Genomic DNA, 13,732 nt, shown 5'->3' with positions numbered 1-13,732 from the left:
ATTTAGAAATCTGTTTTTAGAAATACTTCTTCACGTTAATATTTTACTAGTGGTGTTTTGATCAATAGGTGTTTTAGATTTAGTATTCAAATGCAACGCTCTTCTAGCAATTTGTCAGAACATTTCATTAGAAGAAAATCATGAAAGTCAGGAAAAGGTTATAAAATACAGTTGGAGACATAGGGTAGAATAAACTTTTGACTTGTTAATGTTTATCTTCTAGAAATATTTGCATAGAATCATTGTCTATCAAAGTCTAGGATTAACTTTGGTGAAAGCTTACGTGCATGTTTCCAGTACTTATTTTCATTTATTTATTATTTATACACCACCTACTTCCAGAAAGGATTTGAAAGTAGCTTTTCCAATAAGGACTGTGGTGAAGCTATAAAAAATATCATTAAAAATTAACAAAGAAAACCTAGTTACTTGGATCCAGAATTTAACATGAGAAGGACAGTTTCTGATTGACTTGGCAATCGTTTGTTGGGTAAGATGCTTGTTTTCTCAGAAAATATCCGATCCTAGAGACCTCTTATCTCACTGAGTCTGTGCCCTCCGCTGATGAGTGACTGTCCCTGTAGCATGTTTTCCAGCACTATCCCAGTTGTAAGTGAGCAAGTCCTGTCTTCATATTTTCAAAAGGTCCACCTGACAAGATTCCTCCACCGACAAGACCTCTACCAACAGTGCCCCCACACCGCTCCGTTCCTCCGGCCGACCCCAGGAAGAATGACAGGCCCAAACCTCCTCGGCCGCCCACTGGCAGACCTTCCTATCCTGGAGCCAGACCCAACATCTGCGATGGGAACTTCAACACTCTAGCTATTCTCCGCCGGGAGATGTTTGTTTTCAAGGTAGGAGGCTGTGCTTTTTTTTTTTTTTTCATGGCAGATCAAGTGTCTACAGGGTCGCTTCAGAAAACAAGTTCTCATTCATTCTGACACTACCTTCCCAGACCTCTTGGAGTTGGACGGTTCAAAAAAAGCATCTTAAACAATAAATGCACAAGTGGGCTTAAATGTCTAGCAGAAGGTTGCTGTAACATTCTATTTGGGGAATGCTTTTATGTCAGCAGAAGCTAAAATGCCTGGAAATGCGAGGGTAAGAAAACGCTGCTTGTTAGGAACAGATAGAAAGGTATAATTTAAATCGTGAATCGGAACTAATAGGCATGATTGGCTTGGGAGCTTAGCCGCTTCCAGGCGCTCTGCAGCTATTCTGTCTTTGGTCCCCACATCTTTATGAGATCCCTGGAATTTTGCTTCCACATTAAAGCGTTGTTTTTTAGGAGAATTATTGATCATTTCCGGGGAGTCTGCTGGTAGCCATTTCAGTTAAATCTCCTCTGTGAGGCCACCGTTTTGGTTTTAAAGATACATGTTGTTGTTGTTTTCTTTAGGCAGGCATTTGTATCTGCCTAACTTATATTATTTTTGAAAAAGGTGACAATCTAAAACTAATTTTGTGTTTTGCTAAATGTGCTTTTGATAGCCATTGGGTTCTCAGACAATAACCCTAGTAAACAATGTATCAGAGTAAGTTTTATAATATTGAAAAGTAAATAAAGTGTAATACTGAAAAATAATTTTCTCTCTCAATATTTGTAAACCAGTATTAAAGATTAATGAAAAATATGTTTTTTTTGTTGGCAGTAGACTATTAAAATAGCCATATTTTAACAATAGCATTCATTTAAAAATAAAATAATGTGCTCTCTTTTTTGGTGGACATGAATCAATAAATAATGAAGTATTGTCCTACTTATACAGAATTTCCTATCTACCAGAAGCTATGCTTTAAAAATATAGATTTCAAATAACTTTTAATAGACAAAGTACTCTATTTTCCTTATTGGAAAATAAGCTTTGGATTTGATATAATATGCACAAGAGCATCATACTTTCCAGAAGAAAATTGATGCTTTTGTTCAAACACATGAATAGATTTTTGAATTCTATGAATGCCCTGCAATGCTTAATTAGATGTCTTCCATTCAACTTAAGTAGATTAATGAATTTATAGTCAAGGAGTAAGGAAAAAAAGCTTACTCTCTCTCTATATATAGATTATATATGTATATAAATAATGAGATATATATATATATATATCTCATTACTCGTTGTGGCTAAGACTGCAACAACTAGTTGAAATGAAAACAAAATGCAATCATTTGTTTATTCCACAAGATATCAAATGACAATTGCAGAATTTTGTTTTCACTGTTTTGGCTGAATTTCACCATCCCATTTTTATACTTCGATATCGTAGTGATATCACCAAAGTGTCACCGTTATCTGAGAATATGATGTGAAATTGACTCTGGGTACATTCTTTGCATTCTTCCTTTCTGTCTTATTAGGTTGCTGATCTCAAGAGAGACCAGTATCTTCTTGTTTAATCATTTTCACCAACCTTTTTGCTCTGCACATTATGGGAGCTCAGTGAGTGCTCTTGACTGACAAAATGAGGTCCTGTGATCACTGATTCCTGGAATCAGGAATGGATAAAAAGTATAGAGACCAGCTCTCCAGTAGAATGCAGGAACCACTATTTTTAATACCAAAACAGGGTATAGAAAACATAAGTAAAGCCTGCTTCTCTAAACTCTCATGTGACCTTGGATTCCTTAATCAAAACTCTCTACAAGACAGAGTTCCTAAACTCTGTCTGAATTTAATTTCCTTTTTTCACTAGTCCCTGTTCTCTTTCTAAGAATAATTTTTGCTGAAGATATCTTCTGATAGACATTCCATTCTTCTTAATGTCCATTGACCTAGTGGACTTTGTGCCACATGATCTCATAATTTTCATACTCCCTTCCTCTTTCATATAAGGAGTATGTGTGGCACATACATGAAGGTAACACCCCTCTCTTTATGGAGCTCAGACTGCAGGAGTGAAGACAAACATGAGCCTCAGTACTTTTAAGACACGGGAGTGAGAGGTACAGCATTGACATGAAGACACAGTACTGAAGTCTGGTGGAATAGATCAATAAAACTTGACTAAAAAAGGCAGATGTTGAATTTTGAGAAATTTTGTAGGCACGTTAAGGAAATTGGTATTTGGTGTACTAAAAAGTGGGTGCACTGAGAGAGAGATGATAGACATGTTAACTCTAGTGTAAAGTGATAAATGATATAAATCAGGAATAGGCAAGATTTGATCAAAGTGAATAGAGCATGATGGAGTGTTGCCTGTTCTTGGTTAACGGCTACTGTGCACTGGTTAAGTAGTATGTGCTTGGATGCGTGCTGGGCACTTCAAGTCCCTAATGTCTAAACCTGATAATAACTCTGCAAGACGGATACACGTGGGAAAACTGAGAGTCAGAGAAGTTATAGCATTAGCGCCAGTTACAAGGTTTGTCAGTAGTGGTCAGTAGTTGAACACAGGTCTTCTTGATTCCAAAATCTAGACTTTTCACACTAAGCTTTGCTACCTGAAAGAGGGAAAGTTTCAAAAGAAAGGTGGATTTAGTGATATTTTAAAATAGTAAATATTCAAGAAATGTTTATCGCGCTCCTCCTGGGAGATGCTGTTTTGGGCACTGACAGGGTAGCAGTAAACAAAACAAGCTAGACTCTAGTTTCCTGGGGCTCACGTTCTAGTTTTCAAAGTGGACAGTGGTGAGCGTGCTCACACAGAGCTCCACACGTGTCACGGAAGGACGTGTGAAAGCATCCACAGGACTGAACCCCCAAATTCTGTTTTTCCTCCCTTCTCCTCTATACATGCATAGTCTGGATGACCTTGCCCTCCAAGTTAACGCCGTTTTCCACACCTGGTCTTCCTGTCTGAAGTTACTTGCTGCCAGTCTCTCTCATGTGCACCTGCCTTTTTAATTTTCCTTTCATGTACTCACCATTAGTTTTCACAGTTTGCTCCTTATCGACTATCCTTTCAAGTATAGTTTAGAATCACCCATTATTTGATCTCACTTTTACTAATGCAACTTGATTTCCTACTTTTCTTCATTACAAATTGCCTATTCAAATTATAAACCTCTTTATCTCCTCAACCCTTCCCCATCCAGCACTCGTTTACTTTAGTTTTAGTGTCTGGGGCATTTTTTCCTGTGTGTCTCCTCAACATCTTCCACGTGTCCCAATCTCTCTCTCTGTTCTTCAACCCAAAATCTCTTTCTAGTGAATTTTATATTTCTTCTGTACGTCTAATTAGCATGTTTTTCATTTCTGTCTTCTCGAGCTGTTTCTCTTTGTAATCTGTAACTAGATTGTGAACTTCTTCAGAGCAAGGATGGGTTCATGGGGCTTCATTGTGCTCAAGCTAGTGGATCAGGATCTCAATGTCATAATTGTGTAATTAAACTATAGCTGGTATGTTTCTACGACAGTGATCAACTGATGTGACGTTACTGGAAGTATTTCATCTGGTAGTTTGTAAGCCTTGCCCAAAGAGTTCCATGAGGATTGTTTACTTAAATTCTATATGTGTGGCTTTTAGGTGAAAAATAAGAAAACCTAGAAATAAGTAAGAGGTAACATCATCAGGTAATTCTGTTTTCTTATTGGAAAGGAGCTTTTCTTTATAATGGGACTTTCAGCGTAGTTCTTATGGGTTGCAAGCTTCCTCTTAGGGGGTTTGATTGTCAGTGAGCTTTCCAGATGCTCATTTACTGAAAGTGAGTTCACCTGGATGTGCATTTCTATATGAGACTGTAAATAAGTTAAACGCATAATATTATCTATTATAAATATTATCCATGTATAAAATATATATAAAATTCTGTTTTTATGCATGAGAAAGTCAAGCCTTTCATACAGCTTCATAATCTTTGTGGAATATAAATCACCTAAAGCAAGGAAATGAAAATCAAAACAGAATCCGAAGGAACAGGGAAACAAAATAGCAGGAACAAAAGAAGCTTTGTCCTTCCTTTAGAGAAGGTGATCTTTAAGAGTGTTCTCTGAAGAATGTAGGCTGGATGTATCGCATCGTGCGGCTGTGACTGAGCCGACAATAGCAAGATCTGATTGTTCCAATGAATACTCTCAAAGTTCCTTTGGACTCCAAGATAAAAACGTTGACTATTTAGTCATTTTGTGGTATGAAAGAAAGCAGAGAGCAGAATTAGCCAAACTTGTACAGGCTATGTTTTGGCACAATATTTCATTACCAATGGAGGAAGGCAGTGGTAACTATATTCTTCCTGAAGGTGAGGCTGGGAAGAAAAACTGTATCCAGCACCTGGAGGTCTTTTAGCACAAAAAAAAGGATGGTTCTATTTCACTACTGACCAGGTCTTTATATCAAATGGAACAAGAAGAGGCTAGTGCTGTGCACTAGAGACAGAAGAGGCAAAGCCGTCATGCAACAGCGGTCAAGGCAGTGCAGTAGAGGGGCTTCCCAATGAACGGAGAAGAGCAAAGCTCATGGCTCTGAGTAAGAAAAGCATTTCACCATTTACCCCCCCAAAAAATTTAATCAACACGCAAATCATTTGATTCCTTTTCTTTGCCAAATTCTTGTCTCGTTGTTTATCACAAAACTATTTGTTCTTACACATGACCGTCTTCACTTATGCCCACTTGCTTAATTCTACTGGAAAATCATAGTTCCTGTTATTTCTGCACAGACTTGTCCAGATTCTGCCCTCATTAACACTCGTTTAACTTCTGTTGGAAGTACAGTGTCCCAGTAGCCAAGCCTGGTAAGTAGAGGGAATGACCCAATTTCATTTATAACATGATAGTTTTGCTTCATAAAAGAAGACATTTTTGTACAAAAGAGAGAGAGTCAGAGGGAGAAAGAAGAATAGAGATGGTTATTGAAAGGGATAGTTTAGAGGTATAAGATTTTGCCTCAATATATTTACATAATATTTATTTGTGACTTTATATTGTGACTAAACTCTTCATAATTGATCACAATTGAACTTTTTGCCTCTTCCATTCAGTAGCTTATCATTTCTTGGTATTTAGTGTTGGTTTGTCTCTTATTCTGTGCCAAATGTCTCCCCGTGGACCGAAATTTACTCCTCTCATTCATTTTATTTTATTTTGAAGTTTTTCTTCCTTTGTTGCATATTCCTCTGTTTCAACTCTATTGTGTTGAAAGCTGGAAGTGTGCCTTGCTCACATCGCTTGTCTAACTATATCACATTATACACACAGTATATTTATTCAATTTTTCAAGTGTATATTGAACCTTTTCAGTATGTATGACACTGAACTTTTGGAGTTAATAGAAGTTGAAAATATACTTTTTACCTTAAAGTACTTAAATCTTACCAGAGCAAGGGCAGCATGTAAATGGTTCCTTTAAGTTCATGCCCGCAAAACAGAATAATAATGGCTCTTTGGGGGTTATTGGGTTGAGCACAGGAATAATAAAATAATAGAAGGAACCATAGGGTCCAGGGGGTGACTTCCTAACAAGCACGTGGTTCAGGATAAGGAGAAAACCCAAACGTCAGAATCACCAGGGCAAACGTCTTTGGTCTGCTTTCACAGGTGTGTGGGCTTAGAGGAGTGAAATGGGCAGCACTTGAGAGTCACCATTCAGGTTCCTGCTTGACCACTCCACTCAGAGGCCCAATTCAGCATGCTCAAAACTGACCTACTGGTCTCCCTTCACAAACCTACTCCTTCTGCTTCTCTCTTTCTGTCCAAAATAAGAGCACCTCCGTTTTCCCATTTATTTAGTTAATAAACCCTAAAAAGTAGAGCCAAATCCTATTGGCCTGCCTTCAAAATCCATTAAGAAGCTAGCCAGTTCTCTCTTCTTCCACTGCTACGATTCTGGTCAAAGGTACCATCACATCCCGCCTTCATATTGTGATAGACTCCAGATCGGTTTCCCTGCTTCCTCCCTTGCCCCATCCTTCAGCCTGTTGTCAGTTCTTACAGAATGACCCTGTGAAAGCATGCATCAGCTCAGACCACTGCTTTGCTGCAACTCTTAAAGTGTCTGACTCAGAGTGAAAGCCAAGGTCCTTTCAGTTGCCCACAAGGCTGCAGGACCAGCCCATTTCGCTCTGCATCTCTGATCTCAGCTCTTCTTTCTTATTCTGCTCATTTTCACTCACTTCCAGCCCCACTTGTCTCCCTGCTGTTGTTTGAACTTGCCAGGCACTCCTGGCTTTGCATGTCTTTCCACGTCCACACCAAATATTCCGATGTCTTCCAGATTTCTGCTGCTGTTTGCAAAGCAGCATGGGGCTGGGTATCCTAAAGGGAACAACAATATTGGTAGAAATTCACAAAAGTTCATTGTGGGTTATGTAGACTTTGTGCCATTTTTGTGACCCCAAAGAATGGGTTTGTCTTTTACAGTTGGGAGAATTCTCTCCTAGCTCTCAGCCTAAGGATGTGACTCATTCCTATTGCGTAGTTGTGTGTTCTTGTTTACATCAGCCCAGGATAATTCTCAAGCTCTTGGACATTAGCGATAGACGTGGAGTGGGATCCCATTTATCATAGGCTCCAGGCGAGGACTGTAACTATTCCTCTATTTACTGCTGGACTGCACAGTGCCCTGAACACAGCAGATAATACGTATTTGTTAAATCTCTCTGACCTTACCTTCCTCATCTATATATTAGCTAATAAATTCCATCATAGGTACATAGTAAGCTAAGGAAGTGGCCGATATTATGTAGCAAGACAGACTCAGCATTTTGAGTTACTTATTATATTCATTAACTCAAATTCCCATGCTGTTTGAAATTATTTTCAAAAGTAACTTTTAACTGAATAAAAAACAAAGAAAATGGCACTAATTCTTATGATGTAAGGGAAAGGGATGGAACGGTTTATTATTGTTCTTGTTCCTATCAGTTTACTCAAGGAAACGATCGAAAGTATTCTGTTGACCGAAAAATCCAAAAAGTGTTTAACAAACAAGAAAACCCTTGGAGAAATTAGCCAGCACAGGGTACTGTAAAATTACTCTGAGTCCTGGCTTAATACTGTACTGCCAGGAAGTATTACCTGATAATATTAATAGTATGTTGTAATGAGAGATGGATTCACAGAAGACCAGAGGGAGCAGTCACCGAGACACTGGAAACAGAGAATTAATTAAAATTTCTTTGTAATACAAAATCACAGTCTTCCAAATATTTTAGGCAAACATTTTAGGAAGCAACCCGAATTATGTTTAATACTGCACTTTGATATCAATGTTAATTGGTTTTCAAAATATTTGTATTCAATTATAGTTTAAGATTTATTCCTTGAAATCCTTAAATTCTGTTGACGTTTCATGACTGCTTAAGCCTTTGGGGCGAATAAGTTTAAGCGCTCGGTAGAACGATTTATAGCCAGCTGAGTTTCCAATCCCCTCTCTAGTCTCTTTATGTTTGGGTGACTTTAAACATTTTAAGCATCTATCTGGATCCTCTTTTTGGATCCAGTATAACTATTTTTATTAATAATATAAGACGGAACATTTAATATATGCTTACAGTGTATATATTTTATCATGTCCGTTTCATTTTGGTGTAAATTTGTAATATGAATAGGGCAATTGTATATAGTCATGCAAAAATGTTCTTTGAAAGTATTATTATGAGCTTATTTGAAAAACCCTTTCACTCCATAGCAATATTAATCTTTCTATTCTAAAATTATTAACCATCTGAATCTTTCCAGTGTCAAAAATATACACTTTCCTGTCCCACGTATGTCATAATCTGTATCTTCTTATTGAGATTTTTACATAGAAGGCTCTCATATTCACCATTCCTGAGTCCGAGCACTTTCACCTCGATGCAAGGTTAATAAGCAAAGTTTAGTCCAAGATTATACTGCACTTCAAAAGGGGCTGTTTTATTTTAGAAGTTTTGAAAATAGCGCTTTTCTGTGTTTTTGTTTATATTTGTCATTTGTGACCGTGCCACTTTGGGCCTCCTATATTTCTGTAAAGCAAAAATGAGGCTTCATTTTTTCCATTCCCTCTTTAAACTTCCAGTGAGCAGCGCTGTGGTTATCGTTGTGCCTTAGAGATTATGTGAAGTTATTTAAACGTCCAGCCAGCTCTTCAGAATTACTTAGAAGCACCTATTTATTTTATCTTTTGCAAGAGAGTCTTTCATGTATCGATATTTAAAACACAGTAGAGACCAGAGTTATCATTATTTGCAAATTATGTGACAATTACCTTAAAGATTCCATGAAAATCAACAGAAAAAAATTAAAACTATTAACAATGTTAAGAAATATATCAGAAATCATAGTAAAAACTTGAAATACAGCTTTTCTAATAAGCACTTGGACTATATAATTGAAAAATAATTTTTTTGATATAAAAAAAACTCATAGAATTACACTTAACTAGCAATACCTGGCGCATTGTCATTATTCAATAAATATTTATTAAATGAGCAATGTTTTTACTTCTCATGCTGTGTTCTCTGCATTTGACTTCCGTGAAAGAGGTCCTTGACAGTTTTGTTCATTCTTCTGTATGGACTTCTTATGCTACTTTAAAGTTTCAGAGCATGATATTGTGTTTATTTACATGACTATTTTAAAGAAACTATGGATAGTATCAAGAGCAAATGAGTAAGACTGAAAAAGTTATTTCAAGTTTAAACTACAGCTTTAGTGTGTCTTACAATCAAGAGGAAAACGTGCATAGTTTCCAAATTAGTAATCCCATGCATGGTAATTCATGCTGAAATAATGAAATAAATCTAGAATGAGCAATGGTATTCACTGCAGCTTTCTTGCCAGTGAAAAAAAAATTTGCAAGCAATAGAAATTATCCAGGGGGCCAGCCCGGTGGCACAGCGGTTAAGTTTGCACATTCCACTTCTCCGCAGCCCGGGGTTCGCCGGTTTGGATCCTGGGTGTGGACATGGCACCACTTGGCATGCCATGCTGTGGTAGGCATCCCACGTATAAAGTAGAGGAAGATGGGCACAGATGTTAGCTCAGGGCCAGTCTTCCTCAGCAAAAGGAAGAGGATTGGCCGTAATTAGCTCAGGGCTAATCCTCCTCAAAAAAAAAAGAAAGAAATTATCCAGTAATATGGTGGTGGTATAGCAAACAATAGTATATCAACTCAGGGAATATAATGCGATCATTTGAAAGGTTAATTATGGAGAATGTATGAAACAAGACGTGATTAGGATGTATACACAAATGAAATAAGAAAATATAAAATTTCTTGTATCACAAATTCCATTATTTGAAATGTGTGTGTTGACAAGGCATAGAAATTATAGAAAAATAATGCTAGACAAATCTTAGAATGATGGAATTGTGAGTGGATTTTTAAAATGTGTACTATTGTGATAATGTTGTATGTATGTTTAATATCTCAAAATATCATGGCATAAAAGAAGCTTGGTAACTGTGAAGGTTGTAATATATTAAGTGATGGTGAAGCCATATCATTTTCAAAAAATATAGGTAGGCAGAAGCAATTAAATTATTCGTTGGAATTTTCCCTTAGACTGTGACTAAAAATGGCCTTATTCAAAATTACAGTGACAAGTTTTGATTATATGATTTAACCTGAATAGTAAAGATGTCCAATTAGAGAGGATCTGTGCCCACCCGGCATTAATCTCGAGGAGGGACAGCCTCCAGTGAGTCAAGCTAACTAAATATTTTGTTTATCTACAGCTCTGCCATTTTGTAGGCACTGTGGTGAGAATTTATTCGGTTTACTGTAGAAATACTTTAGAATCATGCAAAGTGACAGCATATTTGGCAATTAATCCAGAGAGTGTTGTTAATTTATGCAATGTGAGGGCTGTCATACAGCAAAGTTTGTCAGCCCAGCAAACACTGATAAATTGTAAGCTGCCTAAGGCACGTAGCACAGAGACTGGTACACAGCAAATGCTCCAGTAATTCATGAAACTGCTATGATTGTTGTGATAGTTGTTGTTGTTACTACTACTGTTAGTATTGTGCAAAGCACTGTGGTTGACCTTAAAGAGATTGCAAAGAAGTCTACGACAACATTCCTTTCTCTTCAGAAACTAACTACTGTACTCTTTTATTCATTCCTTTTTATTCTTTAATTCATTTAAGTTTCGACTGGCTACCAAATAATAGCTAGACATGGGGAATGAAGTGATGGCCAGGTTGCTCTCTGTTCTTTGCCTGGGAAAGTAATAGTCCAGCAGAGGAGATATCATTAACTGGATCATCACAGTGCGTTGTGATTTGCTCTAATAGGCAAACGTGCAAAGTGCCTTGGGAGCCCACAGGAGAGCCCTGTGGACTGAGAAGGACTTCTTGGGGAGGAGATGTAATCTTCATCTGTAAGAACAATGAAGTTAGCCCAGCTTGGAGGGAAGAAGGGTGTGGTGCTATGGGAAGCTAATGAAGTTTGCTATAGAAATGAGGCTGGAGAGACCCCAGTGGGACTGCTTCATAAAGGATCTCCTTTGCTGTGTTGAGAACCTGAGGCTGTGTTCTGCAGATTAGTGAGCTGGCCAACAGAACTGACTAGGAGTGACTAGGTAGGAACAGAATGCAGGAGACAGACCTGATGAGAAATGTTGAGCCAATATTGGCTCCTGAGAGAGGAACTGATAAGAGCAAGACAGAACCCCGTTCCTAAAAGGTGGGATTGAAGACGACTAGCAAAACAGGCATTTGAGGATCAGGATGAAAGAGCAGCTCTAAGGATTGCAACACGAGGAATGAGTGGCTGGACAGATCACAGAGGGCCAGGACTGAATTTTTTTAAAAAATAGGGCTTGCCCTTGAAGGTCACCAGGAGCTGAAATTGTGAAGGGAATCAGAGAGTCTGGGCAACAAGATGTCCTAACTGGAACTGGATGGTCTTTCAAGTACCAGAATATTGAGATTTCTGTAAAAAGAAGTTGCAATGTTTTCCTTTCTCTGTACAAATCTTATTTACTAAAACTTTATTCAAAAGAAAGAAGTGTCATATTCTTAATCTGTTTTGTGTAAGGACAGGAAGCATTTTAGTGGAGAAGCAGTGTGGCTGTTGTGAAACCACTGCTTTTCGCATCTCACCCGGAGCAGTCGCTGAGTCTCTGCATTCATCAGGCTGCACCACTTCACTTCTAAAGTACAGTTTGTAGCAGTTACTGGTCAGAACATTGAGCAAAGGCTGCTGGTATGCATGAGCTGAAGCTCAAAGGAGGTGACGTAAGAGCTGGCCGTTCGTGTGCCACCGACACGTCAACCTCCTCATTCATAATCCTCAAGTCCCTTGGAATAGAGACAGCATCTTCCAAGTTGTCCACTGTTTTTTGTAAGAAATACAACATATTCTGCTGAAAAGAAATCTAGACTAAAATTCAAGAGCCATGGCTGTTAGTGCAGGATATTGTTAACTTGAGGAGAATTTCCATTTGGGGTCTATAAATTTCACATATATTAGATAAGGCAAATAATAATAGCTTTGTAACCCATCTCACAATGAGGTAAGATATGTGGAAGGCGTCTAGATGTTTCAAAGAGCTGCACTAATGTGAGACATTATCATCATTGGCACAAATTTGAGGATGAACTTTTTTTAACGTGTGATACCATTATGTCAGTTTTACAATTTTAAATTTCGTTGTCAGAATATGTTATATTAGAAGCTCAGGTGTCTTAAAAACTAGAAGTTTCTGGAGAATAAATTTGCCAAAGTAATAATTATCAGAAGTGATATGAAACCTGAAAAAGTTGACCTGAAAATTTTAAATCAAAGTTGGGAAGTAAAATTTTAATTAAATACTGCCGACCTTCCTCACCTTATTTGGCTTTCATTTAAAGAATGTTTTTGCCCATAGTGAAGAAATTAGTTCTTACATTTTTTTTAGAATTTGTATGTAGAGATTGGATATTGTGAACTACTCTGTAAGCTAGACTTTGTGAAAATAATTCATTATGGCTATATCCCTTATTTCAACATTTCTAAGAAAAAATAGATGTTATAACATAGGGACATTTATTTTACTATGTTATGTTGATCAAGGTAGAGAATTCATTATAAAGGATCCACATGTTTATTATTGATAGATGAGATAAAAATAATGGTCATATAATTTCATCAACATCTAAAAATTTTCACAAGTTTAGCTGTAGTTTTTTTACAAGTTTATGGTCTTGTTTGCTTATTTTGGTCTTCCTTTTTATAATGGTAATTTAATTTTCATAGTGTTATACTTGGATTTGCTTTCCTGTGTGTCACACCAGCGCTGGCTCCTGTTGACTTTGGGCGCTAAAGTTGTCTTCTACTTTCCTTTCCTTTTCATAAAAGCCAGAGTGTTAAGTATTTCCAAGTAAGTGTTCGGTTTCAGTTTTTGGTTTTTTTGTTTGTTTTAATTGTAATTACATCCTTGACCCTTGAAATGAATACTTGCTGTTTTATAAAGAATTGGCTCAGCCCCAAAGCAGGTTGGCCTTTGCCCTGGGCTCTGTGGAGTAATCTATGCCGCATCTGCTAGCAGGGCCCATGTTGGGCAGCCTTTGGGTTATGTGCTATAAGTTGGCCTAGATCCTGAATCCCGTCCTGTGTGCAGTCAGTCAATCAAGCATGCCTACAAAATGAAGCCCCAATAAAAACTCCGGACACTGAAGCTCAGGTGCATTTCCCTGGTGGGCAGTACCCTGTGGATAGAGGATGTTGTCACATATTGACACCAGGATGGTGATGCATCTGAGGACAGTGGAAGCTTCTCAGATACTACTCAATGGATCTCTTCCTTCTGCTAATTTTGATCTGTATTCTCTCCCTGTAAGAAACTGTAACCATAAATATAATAGTTTTCAGTCAGTTTTTT

At 37.6% G+C, this 13,732-nt stretch overlaps 1 protein-coding gene across 1 annotated transcript in view; it reads left to right on the top strand.

The window, feature by feature from the left end:
* Positions 1-13,732, top strand: part of MMP16 (matrix metallopeptidase 16) — a 289,314-nt gene that overhangs the window by 212,397 nt on the left and 63,185 nt on the right. Inside the window, exon 6 of the mRNA XM_046642690.1 lies at positions 646-857. Within this exon, the coding sequence (XP_046498646.1) occupies positions 646-857 (212 nt within the window). The remainder of the gene's footprint in view (positions 1-645; positions 858-13,732) is intronic.

The sequence above is a fragment of the Equus quagga genome, chromosome 16 (assembly GCF_021613505.1).
Source record: "Equus quagga isolate Etosha38 chromosome 16, UCLA_HA_Equagga_1.0, whole genome shotgun sequence".
Lineage (NCBI taxonomy): Eukaryota > Metazoa > Chordata > Mammalia > Perissodactyla > Equidae > Equus > Equus quagga.
Note: the sequence above shows the minus strand (reverse complement) of the source record. Positions and strands in the feature narration are given on the sequence as shown.